This window comes from Lutzomyia longipalpis, chromosome 3, assembly GCF_024334085.1.
Source record: "Lutzomyia longipalpis isolate SR_M1_2022 chromosome 3, ASM2433408v1".
Classification (NCBI taxonomy): Eukaryota; Metazoa; Arthropoda; class Insecta; order Diptera; family Psychodidae; genus Lutzomyia; species Lutzomyia longipalpis.
In genome coordinates, this window is record NC_074709.1 from 26110557 (window position 1) to 26136023 (window position 25467).

At 36.3% G+C, this 25467-nt stretch overlaps 2 protein-coding genes across 3 annotated transcripts in view; one reads left to right on the top strand and one right to left on the bottom strand.

The window, feature by feature from the left end:
- Positions 1-23666, bottom strand: part of LOC129793018 (fibrillin-1) — a 31877-nt gene extending 8211 nt beyond the window's left edge. Inside the window, exons 1-8 of one of the 2 annotated variants that reach the window (XM_055832542.1) lie at positions 23400-23666; positions 17390-17593; positions 12458-12653; positions 11262-11425; positions 9576-9998; positions 4452-4577; positions 727-1080; positions 26-256 (exon numbers count right to left, since the gene is read on the bottom strand). In XM_055832542.1, coding sequence (XP_055688517.1) covers positions 26-256; positions 727-1080; positions 4452-4577; positions 9576-9998; positions 11262-11425; positions 12458-12653; positions 17390-17593; positions 23400-23457 — 1756 coding nt within the window. In that variant the 5' untranslated portion in view covers positions 23458-23666. Of the gene's footprint in view, positions 1-25; positions 257-726; positions 1081-4451; positions 4578-9575; positions 10002-11261; positions 11426-12457; positions 12654-17389; positions 17594-23399 lie in introns of both variants that reach the window. The other variant, XM_055832541.1, reaches the window with a different exon arrangement.
- Positions 23667-24065: 399 nt separating this feature from the next.
- The window catches only part of LOC129793516 (autophagy-related protein 13 homolog), a 42348-nt gene continuing 40946 nt past the window's right edge, over positions 24066-25467 (top strand). The window contains exon 1 of the mRNA XM_055833614.1: positions 24066-24344. Coding sequence (XP_055689589.1) covers positions 24213-24344 — 132 coding nt within the window. The 5' untranslated portion in view covers positions 24066-24212. The remainder of the gene's footprint in view (positions 24345-25467) is intronic.

Here is a 25467-nt window from a genome sequence, read left to right on the forward strand (position 1 = left end):
GAGTATGGAAATACAAGAAGTTTACCTTCACAGTATCCATCTGAATTCCTCCTGAAACCATCTCCGCACGGTGATGGTGGAGCAGGAGTTGGTTGCTCAGATGTAACCTCAGAAGCTTCTGATGCTTCAACAACTGGAGCTACTGCTTCAGTAGTTGTTGGAGGTGGAGGATCAGCGCAGTAGTAGCTCCCCTCTACGTTTACACAACCGTATGGACAACGACCCCCCTGGTGTGGATCCTCACATTCATTGATGTCTTTGAAAGTAAAGAGATCAACAGAAAGTTTTGCAAAGGAGAAGATTTTTACAAACTTCTAACCGATCTAACTTCTTAACTTGAAGGCAAACTTTCTTTTTAATTTTGCTTTAAAATGATTTTAATTTTGCAATAGAAAATATTTTTTAAATTTTTTTAATAAAGAAATTAGATTTGGAATTAGTTCTTAGATCATTTTTATAATTCCTTTTTAAAAGTCTATGATACCTGCCTATTTTATATCCTCTAAGAGCTAAAGCTTCTTATTCATAAAAACTAATTTTATTTAAGGTTTTAGAATATAGTTTCTGTTTGATTTTTAATATTGTTTCTTATTAGCTCTTGCCTGATTTTGAAGCCTTTTTTGTATCCTACTTCAACAAACATTCTTCCTTCTTTACAATCCCTTCTAACTGATTTAAATTAGCAGCAACGTTAAAAAAGTTTGAGCTTCATTCCTTAGTTCTTACCTTCGCATTCTCCTTGGTGATTCCTATTGAAACCTTCAGGACAGGCATGTTCCTGCGGTGGAGCCTGTTCTGGGTGAACTCCTTCAACTTCATTGTTCCTTTCTTCGTACTCTCCGTAAATATCATCCTCATCGGGACCTTCGTATTCATCTTCTTCCCTTCTGTGATCTCCACGAAGAGGATCTTCACCCTCCTGCGGCTTCTCCTCATATTCAGGAGACACAGAAACAGGCAAAGATGGAGCTTCTGTTGTCGTTGTTGTTGGCGGTTCCAGACAACGATAGGAACCATGGACATTTTCACATCCATACGGGCACTGAGCGGCTATCGTTTCATCCAGGCATTCATTAATGTCTGAAGAACATTTTTTTTTTTGAGAAAGTCAAGAAAGTAAAATAAATGAGAAATAAACAATCTAATAAATAAATATGAATTAAGAAAAAAAAATGCTAAAATGATTTATTTCTTTTGCGGAAATGTGTGGCAGTTTATTAAAAATATGAAATGGGTTGGCTGAATTTTTGACTCTGGACACTTTGAATCCCCCCTAAATTGATCTATGCTGGCAATTATTGCCACGCAGGCGGTAAATCATCCGTCTGGGAGAATTTTCTTTCAGTGTCGCAAGAAAATCTCCTGAGTGAGTGATGTAAAGTCAATAAATATATTAATAAATCGTCATCATTACAAGTCATTTGGTTGTTTCGCTTCCCATTAATAAGCTTCTTCCTCTCTCTCTCTCTTGCTTGCTTGATGTTGCAACTGAGTGATGATTGATGCCTCTAATCTCATATCTGTTCGACACTCAGCACCTTCTCAAACTCACTTTTTGTGGGAAGAATTTTCTCCATGTGAGTGAAAGGCATTGATGCTTCTCCAGAAGGAGGGATATTTCCTGACTTTTACACATGAAATGGATACTTTAGGCTTCAGGTGGATTTTTCATTGGGAATTCCCTCAGGTTTTCCCTTGTAGGACGCTCTCAAAATGAAGGAGTAAGTAATTTAGAGCATTGAATTTCCTCCCATCCTTTCCATCAATCTAATTTTCCTTTTTTCCAGCACAAATTTTTGACATAAAAATGGAACTTTCTTTATTTTTTCTGAGGAAATAATTTAGCAGAAATGGAAATTCCCAAAAGTTCCAGAAGATTTCCCAGCTCAATTCTATTCTATATTCTGTTGAGAAAATAACCCAGAAAAAGATGGCCCCGTTTGTCTCTATTTCAATTCCATCAAAGTCAGGAGAAGAAGAATTTCTTGTCGATTTGTGAGAAAAAAGGGAAAACTCACAGGAGATTTTATCTTTTTTGTCAGGAAGATATTTTCTCTATTTTCCAGCAAACCGATAAGTATTACACATTCTGGTTAAGGGAAGAAGTCCATGGAAAATTCTCATCACGGAGAGCACTTACATTTTCAAAAGCAGGTGGAATTGAGTTCGGAGGTGAAGTTGATAACATGCAGGTGTTCGTGCTTTTGAGGATTTCGTCATTGATTTGTCGTCGCGTACTCATTCGACCAACTTGGAGAAGGGGAAAATAGGTGGGTGGCGGTGTAAAGGAAGGCGGAAATTTAACATGAAAATGTCTTTTAAGGCACATCCGAAGGGTCATTGAATGTTGAGAAAAAATATAAGTTTTTTTTTCCACAAAATGAAAGATCTTGAAAATTCTTTTCTATTTGAAATTTCTTTTTAACTTTCTTTAGCAAGTAAAAGAATTTAAAAGTATTAAAATAAGTTTTTATTTACAAAAAACTTTAAGGAACGAAGAGTCTTAAAATTCTAATTTTTGTAGAAGAAAATCGTTTTCAGAAAGAATCTTAAAAGGTTTTTCTTTTCGGGAAATTATTTTTCAAATGTTGTTAAACGGTTTTAAAGGTTCTAGAAATAAATTAGAGTTTAAAACATTAATATTATTATATTTACAGATTTTTAATTTTGACTGTAAAAAGTCTGAAAGTCTAAATTTTTACATTTAAAGGTCATATAAAAGTTTAAAGTAAGATTTTTTAAATTACATAAGAGTATTAGTTTTAAAGTTTCAGAGTCTATTCAGAGTTCAAGTTTAAAGACCTAATTTTAGAGCCTGAAAACTAATTTAATATTCTGATTTTTCTTATAATTCAAGATCTCAAAAAATTATTTTATAACTTAAAAAAGTAATTGTAAATTAAATTTTCTTTTAAGTATTTAAGGTCTGAAGTTTTGCTTTCAGATTCTCAATGCTCAAAAGCAATTTTTGAGTTTGAAATATAAAATTCTTTTAAATCAATTAAGTTTATTTTTTATTTAAATTTTTTTTATTTAATTCTAATACCCCAACGTTAAATTTTAGTTCCATAAAAAATGAAAAAAATAAATAAATAAATTTTAAATTTAAAGATCCAAAAAAAATTCTATGGACGGATTCTTTAATATCTGTGTGTAGAATAAACAAAGTTCTAAGCTCATGAATTTCTCTTTAGGCTCTTAAAAGAAATCAGACGCTAATTAATAAGTTTTAGACGCCCTGATTTTATTTTTTTAGTACCATAAAAGCTTTAAAAGGGCCAAAATTTCAAATTCTCAGTGTAAAAAAATTTCTAGAACCAAACAAATGAATAAATTTGCTTCATTAAATAACAACTATCAACCTTTCATTTCAACCTCATTAAAAACTAAACATGAAACGAGCATAGAAAGCATGTTAATCAATCATGATTTCATAATGTAATCAATAAAATTTCCTTTCAATTTGTATACTAAATGGCAACAAATTTTATAACCCACCCAAATTGAAAGTCAATGAAATTTATCACAACAATTGCCCATCACGTGTACTCGCTCAATGCAATTTGCTACACAATATTTTCATTAGTGCCCCATCAATTCCGTCCTCATTCAAAGTTCATTCACAATGCATTGTAATTAATTGTCGTAATTAATTTATTGGCACTGACCTCGGTGCAATTAATTTCACCTGAAAATCTCCTGCAAATAATTCACATTTCATTTGCACAAATTGCTTGATGATTTCCCCATTCTTTTGCCCACTACTCTGGTTGGACTTCGGGGTGGACTTTTAAGCCCCCCGCGTTGCTTCATTGTTCCGTCTCCTGGGTGGGTTCGGTTGGATTTTTAATGAGGGACGATGTGGTGGAAAAATAAAGCAAAGAAGGGATCACGTGGGGCTTTATTTAATTAAATTCCCATCTCATTTCCCTTTAAATGCTGCACACACACATCGCAAAAGAAAATAAAAACCCCAAGACGTGCGCCAAGGAATTTAAATGGAAAATTGGGAATGTTTGGCCTTCGTCATCGTCAAAATCTACGATGCTTTTCTTGCCTTTTTTTCTGCACTTTCGCTGGGAAATTGAGCGAAATGAAATATGTGACGAAAATGGACTCTCTGTAAGTCCCATGTATATAGCTAATCTGGAGAAAAGTCAGGCGCGGGAAAATGAAGAATTAAATTAAATTAAATGGCTAATGCAGCTGTTGCTCCCAAAGTATTTTTAGGGAGACTTTTCACGTGCTCTTCCCCATTCTCTCTCAACTTTTTGCCCAGAGCGGCACTATATTGTGCCCAAAAATAGAGCAAAACGACCAAAAGATCGTCGATGAAATTCCAACATTATTAACTAAAAATATTTCTCCTGGAAAATCTCGCGGAGAAGAGGTCGTTTGTCATATTCAATTTCATCTGAAAAATGTTTTTTTTTTCTGTTTAAAGGACTCACCAATGCATGATCTTCCATTTGCCGTATCAATCTGCAGACCCTCCTCGCAGAAGCACTCAAAAGATCCAGCAACATTCCGACAATGCTGCTCACAACCTCCATTCCGGATGGCACATTCGTCGATATCTGCAACAGAAAAGAACCCCAAAATGACGGCGCGATAAAAATCCCCTCATAACTTCACTCCTCATTAAGATATTTCGCTTATATACCGCGGAACATGTTCCAAATTTACGATATTCCTTTACCTTTAGTTATGACGGAGAGCCTATTAAAATACGACGCCCTCCGTTGAATGGGAACACATTTTTTTCAAACGAGATGTGAAGAGAGGAAAAAAAGGAATTGAGGCCATAAATCGCAGAAGAGAAAATAAAATGTGGTTGGAAAATCCCATCGAGACGCCAGCAATTTGCTAAGAGAGAAATCGAAAAGTTTGTGGGGGTACTAAACAAGAAGTAATCCCAGATGCATTTTATTTGGGTGCCATACGAGGGGCTAAATTGTGGTTAGCATGTCGTTAAAATATTTTGAAAGGGAAAAAAAACGGAAAATCTCATGGAAAGTTTGAGGGAAATTTAGGGGAAATGTTTTGGAGGGAAAAATAAATTGGTAAATGAGAATTTAAACTAATTGAAACTAATTTTGTGGAACATGAGAAACCAGAGAAAAGCCTCAGAATGTTGAAAATTCTAATTTAGCTTTTACACAAGTTGAGAGGTAAGTTGAAAGTTCGCAGAAGCGTAAAAAATCGTTAATTGTTTTGTGAAACACAAGAAACAAAAAAAAGTTTCGCAGAATATGAAAACTCCGGAACAAGTTCAACGAAACCCAAAAAAATAGATAAAGATGGACGAAATGAAAGAGAATCATAATTAGTTACCGTGAAATATCAAAAATTCACAAATAATTCCTTGAAACACTAGAAAACAGTAAATGTTCACTGGTATATGAAACCTGAGCTCTATAAAACGTAAAAAAATCGACAGAGCGTAAGAAAAGTCTTAAACTGATTTGTGAAACACAAGAAACAAGTAAATGTACCGGAGCTTATGAAAGATACGAAACAGTTGAACGAAATAAACGAAACACTTCAATGAACATGGGAAACAGGGATAACGGGCCTTATTTAGCGACCAAGAAACCCTTGAAATGTTTGAATTTTGTACTGAAATTTCAAGATTTCAAGCGAATTTCAAGGGTTTCTTGGTCGCTGATTAAGGCCCAATATTTAAAAAAAACGATGAAAATTTAAATCTTTCACCACAAAAATTTATTAAATTCAATAGTTCTGACCGATAGTTTTGCTTATTTATCTAATTTCTTCTGTTTCGCAACACTAATTTCGCTATTTTTCACTTCATATAGTTTTTTTTATGGTTTCGTATGTTTTCAAACTTGTGTTAGATCTTTAAAATTTTGCAAATCTCAGAAGTTTCCCTATTTTTGCAACCTACAGACTTTGAGGCTTTTCATGTTTCGCAGGTTTTTATAAGTTATTTTAACGTATTCCAGTAATGTTTTATCCTGACGTTTGACATTTTCTTGTTTTTTTTAAGGTTTCTAGTTTTTCGTAGATATAGGTTTTAACTATTTTTCACGTATTCGCTTCTTTCAAGTTTCTCATGTTCCGCGGAACTTTTTTCTGATTTTTTTTTGAGACATTTTCTTTTAGTTCCTAAATATTTAAAGCAATCTTCTTCTTCTTCTTTTTATGTTTTTCAGGGCCAGACGTTAAAACTTACCGTGAAAACTAGACCAGCCGGGTAAACTTTTTCTACCAAATTGATCATTTTATTACACGTTGCGTAAAATATTAATTTTCGTGTAATATACTGATTATGCTTTTATTAATTATTTTAATTTTACAAATAAATCAACAATTTTAATGTTTCCCACTCAATTTAATTCCCTACTCCGTGTCTTCACTGTATTTTAAGCAACTCAACTACGGTGTTCGTAAAACCAAAAATTTCCTAACAAACTTTGCAAGTCTCACAAGACTGTGAGATGAGGAACGTCTCTCTCGCTAAAATTTAATACATAATTACTTTCTCAAGTTGTAGGCGCATGTTTGGTGAAAATTTAAAGTGTCTGATGGAGGGAAAATAAGAAGCGGGATGAGGTGTTGTATCGCCAGAAGCTTCATCGCGACGTTACCATGTTCCTCATCGCATCTTGAAAATTTATACAAATTGGCTCGTGTCTGAATGCCGCGCATGGAAAACTATAAATGGGGAGGACGATGTGAGAAAAGTTTAGACGAGGCAGACGATGGATAAATTGTTGCCTTTTCGCCATGCGATACAACTGGAAAATTTTCCAGCACCAACATCTTCGTCGTCGATTAACAACTTTTCCCCCATTGGCACATCCTCCTATTTTTGGCGGAAAGTCTCACAGATTAATTTCACAAAATGAAGACAATGCGCGGGGAGGGGGGATTGAGGAATATTAATTTTCTACCCTCTTGGTGGAGTGCGCGGAAGTAGCTCAATGTGAGTCCTCAAAATTCAATGGCTCTCACGGCGGCGTGTTAAAGGTTAACAATATCGTTACATGGACTTTTATGAAGTCATAACGTGCTAAAGCTTTTTTTCTCTCTTCATTTTTATTTTGTCAACTTTTCCGTGCTATGTACCCATTGCCCTAAATATATGTCAACACGAGCATGTCGAGCAAGGGGGCATGGGGCTCTGAATGATGCGGTTTCCCAACATAAGATCTCATGAATTGTTTACTTAACATCTCTTAAGGTATGTTTGAATTGCTGTGGGTGATGACAACAAGCACATATGCGAGGGAATACACAAACCCCTTTTCGCGCCGCGTGTCACTGAGGAAAACCCAGGAAGAGGCGCGTTTCAGTGGAGATTTTCTCACAGAGAGAGATCCCCTGGCCCACGTCCAAAATCCTCACAAACACAGACAACTTCTCTACAAGACGCGTGGGCGGCGATAAAGTCGTGTGTGACGGGATTTGTAATTGAAACCGACAGTTGTGGCTAATCCCATTCCCCCCAACTCAAATAAATATCTCTCAAGCACACGACAAAGGCTAATTGCTCTCTGTATGCTCCACATATATTTTTTTTTCAAACCCTCTTCTTGCATTCCTCCCTCTCCACCCCCTGGAGGAAAGCTCCAAATTGAGGAAATTCTTTCATTTCCTTCCCAGAGCCGATATGCGGAGGAAATGGAATTGTTTCCTCGGGCATAAACGTGTTTTCTCAATAAATAATCCTTCCGAGGACATTCGCCAATTCAATGAAAACTTCCGGGCAAAAAAATGCATAGAGAAAGTACGCATGGATGCTCAATGGGCCGGGGGGGGTTTAGGAGGCGGGGAAGTGGAAAAAGGGAGCTTTTTTGCTATCTACTGTGAGGAAATAGCTTTAAGAGAAATCGATGGGAACATCATAAATTGAATTTATTGCAGAAAATGCCGGAAGCTTTATTTAGTGCTGAAAGCACGTTGAACTGAGGAAAAAAGCTCCATTGGAATCAAAGGGGTGATTATCTGGAGAATTTTTTTGTTGAAAATTCTTTCGAATGCTGCGGAATACATATTTATGAATTTTATTTTTTTTATTTTATTTATTAGCATATAAATCTGAATATTTGGAGATTTAAATTGTTTTCTTTAAAATTATTGAACTTTTTTTTATTTTATTTTCAAAGTTAAAAGAAAAACGTCACAAAATAAAATAGAATTTGTGTCGAAACTATTAAAATCTTTATAAAGAATTATATTTAAAAAAAAGTTTAAAATCAATTCTTTTAAATATTCAGAACGAGGTAAATTGTCGCTTCGCTCCAATTTACCTCGCCCCGCTTCGCGGGGATTTGTTGCGCTTCGCGCAAATTTTAGAGAGAAAATAAATTGTAATATTGTAATGGTTTAAAGGCAGATTTGGGCCACTTATCGAACGAAAAAGAAAAAAAATTGCAAAGAGAAGAAATCAATTTCATACAACATTTCAGGCGCCAAATTAAAAAATTTGCAAAAACTGCATGAAATCTCTATGGGGGCTACCTGAAGGGGGGCTTTGGGGGGAAAATGAATACGGCCATCTGAAACGGCCTGTTATAAGGGGCCTCTGTACCAAATTTCATCGCGATCGGTCAAACGGTGTGGATTTGTATAGAAAAGTCGGAACGACGTTCACCAACAAACAGACCTTTCTTTATTATATAGATAATACGAATATTTGCATAAATTTTCTTCAGATAAATCCCCCTCGGAAGGAATATTTTCACCTCCATAAGTGTACGTACCCTTACAATGTAGTTTGTAATGTAATAGAAAATAATCCAAGAATTAATAAGATTTCCCCTTTTAAACATTCTAATTTTATGAATTTAATAAATCTCTGAATCGTCGCGTTGAAGAAAATGAAATTTCCCCCGTGAAGAAAACTCTCACATTTTCTTCCCATTAAAAAAATGAAAATAAAAAAGTGATTCAGCCACAGATTTTCTAATAAATTCCTCTGTCCGTGTCATCTTGACTCCTATTTTACATTCACCGCGAGAGAGCTGTTAAAAATCCCCCCGTGACAGTGTTTTGGAAGCTCACGCAAATCCCAATTTATTCCTCAAAGTCTAAATATTTAATTACGTAAAGAAGCGTCAGACAAACATTCAAAGATTCTGCCATCGACCTGTGGTGGCTGCGTGTGCAGAAATCCGAAGAATCTAGATCGAACATCAAATTACTTAAATTCTCCCTCGCGGAAGACAATCACGCTGAGGAAAAGAAGAATCATTCGATTGCAAAATATTTGTCTTGGACTGATTAAATATTTGTCCATCCTCTTTAGCATCACGAAGACGGAAAACACGTGCTCAACATCCCAAAGGAAGATCCACCATTTAATCTCATATCGTGAACTAATTGCCTGACGTGTTGTTCCTCACTGCTGGTGTGAGAATCTCTGTCGATGGCTCATTTCGTGGGTGTCAGAGAGAGAGTTCTTCATTCAAACTCCTAAAAATAACGCGGGCGCCGCGTGATTTAAATGTTTCTCTCACCACAGCGTGACAAATTGCCGATGGCCGCAATGCTCGACCTCTCATGTTGATCTCTATCACCCAAAAATCCCCACACAACTGGGTACTCACCGTTGCAGGTGCGCCCATCGCGGACGTTCAGCTCATAGCCCGGGAAGCAGGAACACTCCACGTGGCTCTCGTGCCCATGATCCAGCCGCACCCTTCGGCACTCATGATCGCATCCTCCACGATCTGGCCCACAACTGGGATCAAAGGGTGTTGTTGGCTCAATGTAGGGTGGCTCAGTAGGGGCTGGTTGTTCAGTGGTGGGAGCTGCTGTGGACGGAGATGGAGTTTCCTCCTCAATTCTGTGACTCTCAGTGACCACTTCATGTTGTTCAGGTGGCTGCACTTCCTCAGGAATCTCCTGATTTTCATGCTCATAGTCATACTCCTCCTCCTCACCCTCCTCCACCACATCCTCAGGATGAATTGCTTCATTTGAATGAATCTCCTGACTAATTTCATCATCGTACCTCGTATCATCGTAATCTTCTGTGGAAAAGAGCAAAACAACTTGCCTAAAGTGGCGGAAAAAATATTAAGAACTCCTTGGCAATTTTGTCAGAAAATTTGTCATTAAAAGAGTAATTTTTTAAAAGCCGAAATGAGATTTTTTCCATGGATTTTAATTTAAAATATCATGGAAAAAAATATGGAGAACGGACTTTTCCGTGGAGAAAATATGGAAATTAATCTCTAAACAATTGAGGAATATTCTTTTTATTTTATTTTTTTTATAAATTCCTCAGTTGAATAATAATCTTTTACCGAAAAGCTTTGAAATTTCTTTATGAGTCTTGAAGGAAAATATTGTAGAAAAAGTTAGGAGAATTTACGGAAGATTTCTTGGATAATCTCTCAATTTTTTCCATTTTTTTCACCTATTAAAAGAGAAATAAAAAAAATAATGATACACTTAAGTCAAGAGCCGGCCACACAACAGAGATCTTAAAGATTTTATTAAAAAAAAATAGCGCAAGATTGAAATCGATAAATAGATATTAATTGTGCCATACATTGTGCATAATATCCTTTCCAACTAATAAGCAAAAACTATTAAATAAAATACTTTTTTTTTCATAAAATTCAGATTTATTTCTAAAAGCCAATAAACCCCTGAGAATTGCCCTAAATAATTCCTCTTTATTCCTTCTTCAATAGCCCCCGATTGGCCCTATTTTTATACCCCGCAGTGTTCCCACTCTTCCGTAAATTACGTATCCAAGGGAGTTAATTGCTGCCCAAGAATGTCTCAATGGTTCTATTTTTGTCCCTTCTTCGCATTCCAGCGACAAAAACATCTCCTTTCGCCAGTTTTGTGGAGAAGTAGCATCAATTTAGCCCCCATTTGAGACACTCTCCCGCACCACAAACCAGGCTCACAATAAATTGCGGGGCGGCAACGGGAGACATCCGTAAACCCCAAATCACATGAATTCAAAAACCCGAAAGGAGTTGCGCGCAGTGAGGATTTTAAATCTCCACAAAAATCCCTCCTCAACTAAATTGTCCGCATGAATCTTTCAGGCGTTGTGCCAAAATAATCAACAATTCTTTCTTCTCCCGCTCACAGCGTTTTGGCGAGTAATTTATGCCCACCAATAATCGTTTAGTTGCTTAGAATTTGTCAGAAATTTTGATAAATTTCCCGCGTTGAAGATGTTGAGAAGGAGAATTTATGCGTGCGACCAATGTGGCGCGGACAAATTGGCCAAAATTGCGGGATGGATCCTATTTCTGGAGGCAACTCACCGTCTTCACCGTCTTCGCCGTCCTCAACATAGACGCACTCTGGCTTTGTGCCCACCCACGCCTGACGACTGCAGTACATCCTATCCACGTGGGGATCCTTCAACTCGTGGTAGTCTTCGCATTCGTAGAAAGCTACTAGGAAGATGTTGTCGCCCTTTCTTCGTCTGGGAATTCAAAGACAAATAAATTTAATTTTTAATTCTGAAAATTAACAAGGAAAATCTGGAAAATTATTTAGGAAAAATTAACATTGTGAATTGTAAAAATAATTTGCAAAATTACTGTATCAAAATTATTAAAATTACGAAAGATTTTTTACAAAAATTTAAAAGAACTTTATTCATTTTTATGCTCATCGAACATTTTTTAAAAGATATCTAAAGAAGCATTATGCTTTATCGATTAAATGAAATTTATACGAAAGGCTTAGCTATCTGATCACAAAATCAAGTTTATTATTTGCAGAATTGTTTATATGCTTCAGCCAATAATTAAGTGTTGAAGATGCGTTGAAAGTCTTGAATTAAAAGTAAAAAAATCACTCAATGCACTCATAGAAAAAATTCCGTATTTATCACTGCAAAAGTGGTGTTTCATATAAGAGAATTCTGTATTTATCACTTTGCGGTGATAAAACGGGAGTTTGTTCTATGAGTGTGCAGCATATGCTTCATTCGCAAAGAGAATCAAATCAAAACAATTTTATAATCTGAATGTAGCTTTTTTTAACACTTTTCCGCTTTCCCTTGATGATTCATGACCCCTTTAGAATATTTTTCGTGTGTTTCAATTACATCACTCAATGAAGGCATTAAAATGAATGAACTCCTTTATTTGAAAAATTTTCCTTTCTGACCTGAACGTACATTTCTCTTAACTTTGGTTTTTCAACAAATATTTGTTAATTTTCAAACACGCTACTGTTGCATCCTTAATTGCCTCCAAATGCTTCTTGGAGCCTCTACTTCCCCCTTTTTGGAAACCTCAAGAAATAACCGCTCTACTAAATTTATGCGACACTTTAAGACACACGATTTTATCTATTAAAAGCTGCTCTTGGACAAAGAAAAATCAACAATCTTTCTGAGAAAGGTGCTCTATTGAGTTGCTCTGACAAAGATCCCATAAATATCCCGTGATCGCGGCAGGGAGAAGGTGAATGAGAAAGAATTGGAAAGAAGAGCAAACTGCCTTACCTGTTGAACTTCACGACGTACGCATTCTCAATATTGGGCGGCTTGACGGCGCTCTGACCTCCCATGCACGAAAGGTCAAGCTGACTCGCTAAATCATCATCGACTGCGGTCTCCTCTTGGATGTTCTGGTTACGGAGTCGCTTCCTCTGCTGCTGGTGGTCGCCCGTGGCCCCTTCAGACGCCCTGGCATCATCAGCTGTGTGTGGACAAGACATTAATCTCACAATGTGCGATGGGTGCATCCCATGATCTTCGCACGCGAGTGTTAAAATCAATAAAAGACACCCACAATTTTTTTGAGATTCTTTTTATTTTTAATTTATTAGCGGAATCCAGATGAAATTCTAGATTTTTTTTCTCAAGAATCTGATAAAGAATCCTCCCACAATCAAATCTCACGGTATTGATCACCGCACGAGACACTTGGAGAGATCTTTTTTCCCCTCTTTTAAACGATTAAATTTGAAATTTTGAACACTTTCATGATTTTTGTGTCAAAAACAGATTCTAATGAGAAAGTTTTCTTGAATTTTCCACAGTTTTCCTGACTGTCAGTTTCCTGCTTAAAATAATTTCATTGTTCATGTGACAATGCCACATTACGGCGCCTAAGGTTCATTGAGAAAAGCTCATTTGGTAAAGTGCACAGCAGTAGTGGGGATGAAGGAGCTTCTGCTGGAAGAGCGGGGGACGTGAAGCTTGTGAAGAGCTTTGCTAAATAATTACAGCAATTTTCAAATGTCTTCTCACGTCAAGAAGGGCGCTCTCCATGTGCAAAGAAGGGCCCCCAAAGTGTGGAGTGTGGGCAAAAACTCCTCAAGAGTATTTGACGAACTCTGCTGCAATCTCGTTTGGCTAATTGAGCCACAAATTGTGATGGAGCGTGGAGGGACAAAAAAAATACAACCATGTGCCACAAATGTCGCTCCTCATTTAAATGATAATTTCCCCGCAAGCGACTAATTTACGACAGATTCACCTTCGCCCACCCACGCAGCACAACAATAGAAGAGGTGCTCCCCAAAATCACTGGACCTCAATATAATTCCATCAAAGTTATGATTTTTCATATCTTTTGGCTTTTCTTTCTCCACAATCGATGACTTATGAAGGAGGGCAAAATACTTCTTTTAACAAAAAAAATGAAGAAAAGAATTTTTTTTTGGGCGGCAATCTAATCACTTTAAGAGCATGTTTCCCACTTTCCATCAGAAGAGGAATGATGAAAAAAAAAGAAAATTTGTGTCAATGTACAATGAAGGGAAAAAATGGGCGAATGCAGTGATAAATTGGAGATTTCTCGCGCTGGAACGGCGTGTTCGACAAGTTCATTTGAGCATTGATACGATTGAAACGAAGAACCTCGAGAGATTCTCATTCTGAATATCAATGGAAGTTTGCTTCTATGTATTTTTTTCATTCATTCAATCTCCTCTCCACAGAGTTGCTCTCGAGAACATTGAGGACGAAATATGTATCATTATATCTATTGCATGAGCGGTACACGTACAAAACTTTACATATATGGAGTGAAAAAGCTTTTTTAAAGCTTTTTCGGGACATTTTTGAGAATTTAGTCAATGAAAACTATGATTTTTCTTTTTTAAATAACAAGTTGTTTATTTGATTAATAAAAAATTCCAAAAATCCTTTCTCTTAATTCTAATTTATCTTTTTTTCAAGAAATTCTGACTTGTTTCTCTTTGCTCTCACCCAGAGAAGATTTTTCACTGATTATTTCCTCTGTGAAAGTCATATTTCTCCCGTAAAGTTCCTTTAAACTTTCAATGTGGGACACTTTTACAAGTTAACCACAAATTTGCATGGTAACTTCTTGAATTCCAACGCTTTGAGTGTTGCCATGGAATATTAAGTGAGTGTTATACGGTAAGATTACTCAATTTCCTCCAGGAATCTTTCCTTTTCCTCCCCTCAACCCCCACCTAAGAAAAGTTTCCCGGCAAGAGTCCATAAATAGGGGGATGATGGCCACAAGAATGAGGTTGTGAAACTGTGCAGAATGTGGCATAAAACATGAAATTATTGTCATTTAACTCACCATCGAGCCATAAATTGCCCCATGCTGTTTGATCGTCTTATGCAAATGACTTTGCGGGCTGGTTCGTATACTCTCACAGAAGCATGCAAAAACCACCGGGTAAATGGTGGCGTGGAGACATTGCCAATATATGTGTGGGGGTAGGTTGCTTGTCCACACAGTGAGGGAGAAATTTATCTCGGGTACTGGGTGTATCATGTGGTGAAATTATTAACTCACAACTTGTAATTGTTTGCACACATTTTCCCACACGCTGTGAGCTCTCTCTGGCACACAGAGAGGATTTTCCCGCTGAATGTGCTTTGATGTTTTCTTGTGCGCTCTTTGGGTGGGAAAATTTCCATGGAAATTGAGGGGCGCGCGGAAGGGGAGGTAATTAATTTTGCATGCCCCCTTAAGTACTCTCTTATCGCCGTGAGGCAGAAACTTGTGGGGCGTCCCCCCAGAGGGCGACGGAATTAATGAGTGCAACTTAGGCTATATTTGCAAAATCATTCGGCAGTTAAATGGGTGTACCAGATAGAAGGTCCCAGCCCCACCCTCCCCACTCAATTGAGTGGGCGAAATGAATGATTTTTTTTTCATTCTTTCCGGTGGTTTAATTAAATCTCCAGGCTCAGTGATCAATTTCAGAAATGGGATTGACAAAAAAATCTATAAAAAAGAGCTTTTTAGTGGGTGATAAAAATTTAATGCATCGCCCAGTGTGTGGATTTCTGAAGAACAAAAAAAATGTTAAGACATTTCCCATTGAGGGCCCTAAATCACAAAATGATGCGCTTCCCTTTTCGAGATTTATCTATTGGATTTTGAGTTGTGATTCGCTGTGTTAATTTCCCCGCCATCCCATTGATTTATCGATGCCATTTTGGGGAACGGGGCGTTAAAACAAATTCTCATGGACACACCAACGCACATGAATCGATAAATCACCCACCAAATGACGAACTCATCCATAAATTAGTGAATGACTTTTGCCCCCAAGAGTTAAGTCTTTGCTCTATATATGTGATCAAATTGTTGTGGCTGTAATTCCCAAATCAATCAAATTCGCATTGTAATGCCACCCCCTCCCCTCGAAACCTTATCAATTAATTATGTATTTCCTTGGAAGTCTTGGAAATCAATAAACGGACCAAAAAGTTAAATAACGTCCGGTCGGAAGCTTGAAAGCCTCATCCCGCATATTTTGTTGTGTAAAACTAAATTTCTCATTTTCCCACGAAAAGAGATGACTTCCTGTGGTTTTGTGGCAAACTTCACTCCTAAATCCCCATTCGTTTATCACCTCGAAAGTTTTATTCACTCAACGGAAGAATAAAACCACGCGTGGATGGAAAATATTCAGTTCGGTGAATTTTGGGAGCATAAGCAAAAATAATTTATTAAATAGTTTCAGTTTATGCTTGAAAAATCCAGAGATTTTGATGAAAATTCTATTAAAAGTTTCATTTTCTCTGACAGCTGTCAAATACCATACAAAAAGAAATCGTTGAAAGCTTCAAGTTTATCAAATTTATAACAAATAATTAACGTCATTAATAATTAACGTCGTTAATTATTATTAACGTCATTTATAACAAATAATAATAAGATCATTCTTTTTTCAAATCTCACAAATCAATGACTTTTTCCAACGGATGAAATTATTGATTTTGCGAATTTTAAAGTGATGTGATTTATATCTGTATGAAAGCATAGATTTGACACATGAAACTTCTTTCGAACCAGATTGACTGTCAAATTAAAAAAATGATCCATTTATTTTTAATCCCAAAGAAAATAAATTTTTATATCTTCGCGCTTCAAAGATGCTTTCAATTTTGACAGAATAAATTTGACATTTGAAAATTTTATCTGTCAAGATTAACTGCCAAATTTAAAATCAAACCATCACCTTTAAAACGAAACATTATCCGCGCATTCAATTCAACCGATTGAGAGATTTTCCATTTTTGCAAACTTTCTGAATGGTGATAAAAATAAATATGAATGGCAATACCTCCGTGGAAATATTCACCCCCGTAGACACATACATACCCCCCTCTCCCCCTCCTCCGCAGTTTGAGTATATTCTACGGGTGTCGTCTTTTATTCCCTGAATCGGTTGGGATGATGGGACGAAAGAAAAAGCATCTGGGAAAATGGGTATAAAATTTTATTGAGAAACCCAAAAAGAAGGAGCCGAAAAAAAGACGATATAAAATGTGAGATATTATTAATGTTTGAGCTCTCTTTATTGATCTCTTAACATCTTTTATACGGTCATTCGAATTGTCCCATAGTGGACGCATGCTATGGAGAAAAGGTTTGAAAATATGATTGGGGAATCCATTGAGGATTATCGACGTATTTTTTTCCAATCCTCCCCGGAACAAGGGTTCGAAAGACGCAGAGAAAACTTTTCCACGAGACGTGTATTTAATTTTCATGCGTTCTATGCGAACATAAGGTGATATGTATATTTTTATTTTCACACACAACCAATTCCCAGAAGAACATTAAATAAATTGTGTTTTCCTTGCGCATTTTTTCCTGTCTCGCATCCACCCCGCAAATCCATTAAATTTTTCACACATTTTCTGGCAAATTTTCAGGAAAATAAGCAAAAAATGTGCCATGTGAAATCATCGCCAAAAAATCTCGTGAAAAATTAAATTGTTTTTATGCCTCCCGGAAAACCAACATAATTCTCTGTGACCGAAGTTGTAACCATTTTGGGGACGCATTGCGCGACAGTGGAGGATTTAATTAAACATCGGGGGTGGTGATGCACCAAAATTCTGCATGGCGAAATCGATTTTTATTCAACCCACATCCACGCGTGCGAAAATTTCGCCACTGCAGGTGTATTATGGAGGAAAAATACTCACATGGTCGACAGGTGGGGAGCTGCCCCTGCCATTCGTCCGTGTCGAGGTCGCAGAAGAGATCTGGCTGGCCCTGCAGCTCAAATCCGGAATCACACGTGTACCTGGCAGCTACACTATCCTCAGCATCGTCCACGGAGAGCGTTGAGGATGCATGCTCAACGGGAGGTGGTTGCTCGCAGTCAAAGTACTGGCCGTTAACGTTATCTGCAATGCATTAGCATGTGTAGATTAAAGATAGTGAAGGAATTAAAATCTCCATGAAGGATATTATAAATTAAAAGTCTTTAGGAAATTATTTTATTTTATTTCTTTGGAACAGTTATTTTTTAATAAAAAATCGGCTGAGGACGACGAGGGGAGTTTATCTGAAGAAAAAGGATATGTACAAATATTCCGAATACTGTAGAGAATACTCGGAAAAGGAATTTAAATAGCACGAAATATTTAACAGAACGTATTTAAGAAACAAAATTTTAATGAACGAAGTGATATTTACAGAAACGAAACGCATGAAAGAACGAAACGTGATTCAAAATTAACAAATATATATTAATATATATTTAATTCTTATGCTATGAAATCTAATTGAAAATATTCGTCAAGATTTGGTGCGTTTATTTAATACATACAAAATATTCAGATTAATCACAAATATTCGACAAAAAACACAAATTTCTCCAGATACTTACCCCCTAATTGAAAATTAAATTGTAAAAGTAGTTAACTTTCTTTGATCAACGAATTTTTAATGATTTAATTCAACTTGTGATTGGAATTTTGGAATAAAAACCATTTAGGAATGAACTAACAGAAATTCTAAGTCAATTTATCAAAAGAAAATTAAGGTTAAACAACACTTTAAACATTTTTGATTCTAAAATGAATTATCTGTTAGTTTTACTTTGAATATCTGTAGTAAAATATTTAAGCCTAATTTTTTTTAACATTAGAATTATATTTATACATCTAAATATTCTAACTTAGAGTTTCTGTTCTTAAATTTTTATTCTGATTTTTATTCGAAATTTAAACTGTTAAAGTTTATTCTTGAATTTTGAGCACTAAATACGAATATTTTCAAATAAAAACGGTTAAAGTTTATGAACAAAATACAGAACGTTAAAAATTGAAGCTCAAAAAAAGAATTTCAAAAGTTCTTGTGCAAAATTTCAAGAATTTTGGTTAAAAATTGACCTTCCTAGGCAATTTTTAAGTATTACATGGCGAGAATTTCCAAAAATTCTTGAAATTATTATGTAAAATTCCCTTCAATCTATAAATTCTTAAAGTACATCAACTCTTATTTAATGAATAAAATTAATTTCTTTTATCATTCCACGATGATGCTTATTTGCTCAGGTCTGGTGTTGGTATAAGAATCGATTAGCTGCCCATATGCCATCAACCTGAATTAGATATGACAGCATTACGATGCAATTTCATGTCTTGCAATGTGTTAATTATGCAAAATTATGTTGATTGTTGTGCCCTGTCGCTCACGCCTCATCATATTGAGTGAGAGAAATTGGCACACAGGGGGAGGGAAATGATGGAGCTCGTCCAAATTATGGGGTATTGTGCGGTATTGTGGCTCATTTGGGGGCAGTAAAATTCAATAGATCTGTTGCTTAATCTTATGTGTGCCAGCCAAATTCTTCATTCTACAATTGCCTCAAAGTAGGGCACGGAACTTTAACTTCTCCTGAGCCAGGATTATTTTTTTTTTAAAGAATAAATCTCTCCTGCGGATAACCAAAAGACTGGACTCCATGACAATTTGAAGCATTGTTATGGTTCTCTCTTATGCGACAAAATCCCAACAAAGCCTTTCCTTGTTTTTTTCTTGGATTTTCTCATTCTCACAGTGCGTTATGTATGTACATAGCGAACACTTGCTAAAATGGCACAGCAGTTGGTATTATGGAGTCACACAGATTAATCACATGTTGCATAGATGGTGCATTATGATGCAAATTGCATGCTATTCTTGTTCACAACTCCCATAACTTGTCACACCAGACTTAATGCTAAATATATTAATTTTCAAGCTAGAGCTGGCGAGCATACATAGCAATAGTTCTCCCATTTTATATATATATATTTTTGCACAAAATTTTCCAACTATCCGCGGGTTTTGCAATTAAAGTCAGGCCCGAAAAATTTAGTGCGGGCGCAGAGTAATTAAAAGCTCGGTTAATGGTTGATTCAACTCAGCAGCAACTGTTGCAACATATATATGTAATTCTTTTACTCGCAGCTCTAGCCACCAAATGATGATAATTCTCGCAACATTGCTGCAATGTCCATCAATTTGCACATTATTAAATTTTACCCAGAGAGAGGGACCAGCTGCAGTGTGGCTTTCACCACGCATTATCGTAGTTGGGATAGTTTGGGAGGAAAGTTTCGTTGTTAAACTATATGGTATAATATGGAGAAAAAAGCTTCAAAAAGCTCTCGTTCATTTAATTTGGTGTGGTCACACCAGAGAAATGAGTTTTTTCCCTTGTTGTGTGTGTGTTGAAAAGCTTAAAAGGGTATGCTTTTGGATTAATTAGTAAGAGATTGAAGGAATGGTTACATTATGTATTTTTTTAAACGTTTGTACTTCAATGAATTCAACCGTCTTCTGACCACACAAAAACTCAGAGAATATTACAAAGCTTTCCTCTTTTTTTTTTAAATTCCTGTTAATTCTAAAGAGAAAGCTTTTAAGGCTTCTCTTGAAAGCTTCAAACTTCCATCTAATTTTGAATAATATGCTACAAATTCTCCCTTTTAGGCAACAAATTGATTTTGATTGGTTTTGATTGCACGCACAGCATGAAGTCAATTGGGAAAGCTTTTCGCAGAATCAAAATACACCGCCCTTATTCTCTCCCTGTGGGGCTTTTCCGTTGAAGCTTTTCCGTGTGGTCAATGCGTGGGTGGGTTGTAAAATCTCCTGGAATCCAGGGAAATCCCTCAAAAGAGCCCTCCTGCGACAATGGTCGTATTGGCAACAAATGGAGCTTTTGTTGGGGACAATATCGTGGATTTTGTACGCGCACAGACAGTGTATTTACCATCGTGGAAATTTCGCGGCACAAAAGCTCCCCTTTTGCCATCTTTTGCCTTCAATTTCCGCTCTGAGAAAACAATCACACGTTTGCCAGATATTTCCGACGTTTATTGCTGCCTCGTTTTTTTTTCAGCTTGAAAAACAACACGAAAAAAATTGGGAAAAACGGGACTCTTTTGTGGGGAAAAGCCTGGAAAATTCTCAAATGGCACAAAATGTAAAATTTTACCCCCTTTTCATGCCTCTCGACTTTGGCAATGGTTTGATTCACATCGCGATTCCGTGGAAATGCGCGGCTTCCAGGAAATATTGAGAATAAATCCAAATAAGAAATTTTATTGCGTAACCTGAGGGATGATAAGGAGTTATTGGAGCGAAGATAAAGACTCTGGAAGATGATGGGAAAACAAGACTGGTGAAAATTCCATAAGGAAATGGGGTTGAAATTATTGAAGCCATTCAAGCACGCATTGCGCATTTTCTTTGAAGACTTTCAAAATGAAAATTCAATGAAAATATAATTTTATCTTGATTTTTTATTTATCATTCGGATTTATTTTTATTGAAGAGAATTCTGAGGAAGAATGTTGATTTCACAAAAGAAGCTTTGAAAAGAAAGTCAATCATAACGCGTCCAGTTATTAGAGTTGGTATACCACAACGCGGATGGGTCAGTCTATGCGTTGTAATTTAATTTTTAAGTAATATTAGTAGGCAAAACGGATTTTTTGTAAAATTTAGCAATTTGACAGATTAAAATGCTTATATCTTAAGTTCTATTAGACCTACAGAAATTTCTTGACTAGTTCTGGAAAGGTATTGAAATAAGCTATAATCTGACATATATTTCGATACATTTCAAGGTCACCCCCAGAACACAAAATGGCGGATTTATGTTCTACCAAAACAGTTTTTTGCACTTTTCGTCCTGAAAGAATGATTCTAGAAGTTTCTGGTGTTCTAGAAAGATGTAGATAATTGCAAAACCTTTAATTTGATACTAAGTTGAGTCAAATCGGACAAGCGGTTCAAGAGATATGGCTCTTAGAACTTTTCAAATTCAAGAATTTTTCAAATGGCTATATCTTCTAAACGGCGACATAGAATTTCTTCATTTTCGGACTGATGAAAGATATTGAGTCAGGCCACAACATATCAAAATTTAAAGGAAAACGATAACAGATGTTGGGAGATATAGCCCCTTAAAGTTAGGCAATTTTTGTTTTTGTTTTTAGCGCCTCTTGCGGATGTTTCTGAAACTTGAAATGTTCTAGACAGTTGTAGGGCTTCTCAATACCTTTCATTTGATACCAAGATGGTCAAAATCGGTCAAGCCGTTCTCGAGTTATATCGAAAAAACACTTTTTGCTTTCGGCCGCCATATGTGCTAAACCGCTTGACCGATTGTCAAGTATGAATTGTTGATGAAAACGTCTCACTGAGCTATACAACATACTAAAATTTCAGACCTCTAGCTATAAGGGAACTGGTTGACGGTGTTTCAAAATGGCGGACGTCGGCCATCTTGGATTTTGAAAATGCGAAAATATGAAAATTTACACCCACATTTCTATAGAAAACTTCAAACCGGAAGTCTCTATCTGTTACAGTTCTTGAGCTATAAGGCAAAGTTTGGCGCACCGGCCGGCCGGATCAAAAATTTTCCACCACCATTTTCATAATGTGGGATGTCTAAAACGTGCTCATATTAAGTTTGAGCCCGATCCGAGGTGGTCGGTTTTTCCGACGATTACAATACTTGGTATGCCACGATTGTGGTATACCAACTAATTTTAATAAGCGGAGCTTTTTTTGTAAAGAAAATTACTATTCAAAGGATGTTGAGAGAAAGGAGTTCATTCATTTTAATCATACAAGGAATTTTAGCTGAAAAATAATTCGATAAAGATTCAGAAAATTAAGAAAAAGTCAAACTTTTTATTTTGAATTGAAAATTATAATGTTTTATTGTCTAGATTTTCATAGCAAATGGAGATGATTTATGCAAAAAAAAATACAAAAGCCACGTCTTCATCTTAATATATAAAGCTGAAAAGTCTGTCTGTCTGTGGCACATGAACTCCTCCGAAACGGCTGGGCCGATTTTGATGAAATTTGGTATGGGGGTAGAGGGGGTCAATACGAGTTGCAAGCGCTATATGGGATTCCGCCCCGACCCCCCTTTATAGCGCCCCCACAGAAAAACTGATTTTTTCCCCATTTTCTACCTACTGAAGGGTCAGATAACGGATTTTTTTATTTAAAAAATTTTTCGGGGTACCGTATTATTCATCCCCCCAACTAATATACGCCCCTTTATAAAGCTTAAAATGGTGATTGCTCACACGTGATTGGGGGCTCGGGTTGACTAGTTGTACTATATTTGATTAATAAATGCATCAAACATATGCTTCAGTGCTTCTTATTACCTAATTCAAGAAATAAAATAGATGCTTTTTTTGCTTTTCTAACCCAGTCAACGCCTATATCAATGATGATTTATGTTAAAAGTAAATCAATAATTAATAGAGCAATGATGCGTACGCTTAATGCATATTTTAAAGTAAAAAAGATAAAATATGGGAGTATCTTTGGCAGTTTTATTTTTTTTATTTTTCCAGTATTTTCTGAACTAACGCAATTTAAAAAAAAATCTCAAATTAAAATGTAAAAAGTTTATTATTTCTTCATTTTGTAAGATTTTCAACGTTCTTTTATCTATAAAATCATCAACTCTGCAGCAGGATTTAAAAAGGATGAGAATTAAAACTCCGGGAAAAAATAATTCTTCGCAACCATTGAATTTTTTGACCTAATAATCCATGAAAAGCAGACTTGAGTGGAAAATCTCCTTCAATTAAGCAAAAAGAAGGAATCTCTGGTCATCTTTGCGGTCAATTTCCCGGGGAAAACTCATTAATTCTGATAAATTCAGGGCAATTAACTTACGAATGGTTGCGACAAGGAGAATAATCCACAGAAACTCCTTCGCACGATCAATCCACATTTTCACACTGTTTTTCTCTCACAAGGCTCACTTTTCACGTTTCCTTTCAGTTTGAAAGAAAAATCCATTCCCTTCACCACATTTCACTGGAAATTCCTTTAAATGAAAATCTTCACTAATTAACGGATTTTTTTTCACGATGGCGGCTTTTAGTCCACGCAGAGAGATTTTTATTTCCTTCCGGTTAGCTTGAATGGCGATCACAAACTGATTCCTCTGTGAGATTGTGATCGGTTGGATTGGGAGAAAAACGATCTTCTTCTTGGATTTCGACGAATTTCTCTGATTTTCTTGGCGACGAGCCATCTAAAAGCGCCATATTTCTCACTCCAAGACACATCTAGTTTATAAAGCTTTCGACGAAAATTTCTTTTTGAAGAAAATTAAATCTGTTCAATGATTTTCATCTAATTTCTTATAGGATTTTCTCATTATATTTACTTTTCTCATTATTCCAATAAGAAAAGGGAAGTTTTGGGGTGAAAACTAACCCTACTTTTCATTTTGCGCCCTTTTCACGCGTTTGCGCCATAATGTAGAGGAATTTTTGAAACTTCCAGTAGTTTCTTCAACGTTTTTGCCGCTTCATCAATGAAACATTCCCCTTATTTACAAAATGTTTCGCGAGAAGTGAAATGTGTTTCTTTCTTGAAAGGCAAAAGAAAAATATTTTTGTGTTTTTCTTGTGAAGGTTTTCGCAAAATTCTTTTTTGGTGTTCTGTGCACCCCCCAGGAGGGTATTTGTGCGTGCAACAATGCAAGATAAGAAGGAACTTGAGAAATTCATCAAGGGATTCATGCTAAAGTGTCCCCAGGTGATTGTACAGTCGCGCCTTGGTGAGAAAATTCAAACATCCGGAAAGTTGCAGTCTTCAAACTCAGACTGGGTAAGTTATGGAGCCTCTGTGGGGCACAATATGTTATGCCTGGGATGTCCCAGGGGTTGGGAATGTGTGGGCGAAAGGACCCACCCGGAGGACGCGTGGAACATTCCGGGAACAGTGGCGTCCTCTGTATCATGTGGCGCATGACTACACTGTTAGAAACGGTTTGCAAAATAGACTTCTGAGGAATTTGCAAAGGTCAAGGAGATTTATATGCTAAACTAAGAGAAATGGAGAGAAGGAGGAAAATGTTAGAGGAAGAGAAGGATTAAAACTGTACCCATACCTTTTGTTAAGAAGATGATTTTCTATGTTCTATGTTTTATAATCTCGTTTCTTGTTTGACAGTGACAGCGCGATACAATTGGACAAGGAGCAAGTGAAAAAAAAACAACGAAAACGCATTTCTTACAAAAAGCTTTGGTTAGACCTTATAGATCCAATATGTTCAAAATTCCAAAAGGATAAAAAAACAAAAATTATATCAGGCAGATTTCTAACGTTACTGTCCAACGTTAGAACAGACTTCGAATGAAATCATGTGAATTTATAATATGTACTGACTGCATAAGATGTGCATAGCCGAAAGCTATGGAAAAATTAATATTTCTTTAAAGAATTAATACCCAACAAATTCGTGCCTTACTTCCTTTATAGAACAATCGTTAGAGAGCTTGACAGTCAATTCAAATACCTTAGGTTCGAATAACAGTCAGGCCAATTTTTTTTCTCTAGAATACAAAGCTTCTAAATGGAAATTTTTAAAATTCAAGTTTATTTCTTTTCCTAAAACTTCAAAATTCCAAGAATTAGTAAGAATAACTTCCCGAATACTTAAGAAGAAAATCCAGAAATATCTGCATGTGTTGGAGAATGGCAAAGTCATGCTTTTGGCGCCATATGGAGTGACTCACATGCTTCCTCCAGCCTATTCAAGGCAATTAATCTGCGTAAGCAACTCTGCACGGAGGCTGTTAATCCACAAAAGCTCAGCTTGCGAAATACAAGTCGCACACAAAAAGTAGACCCATATGTGGCTTCTCTCTCACCTGCATCGTCGAAAAAATTGAGGTGGAATGCGTGGCAGATTGTTGGTTTAAATCCCCAACATTTGAGAAAGAAAACT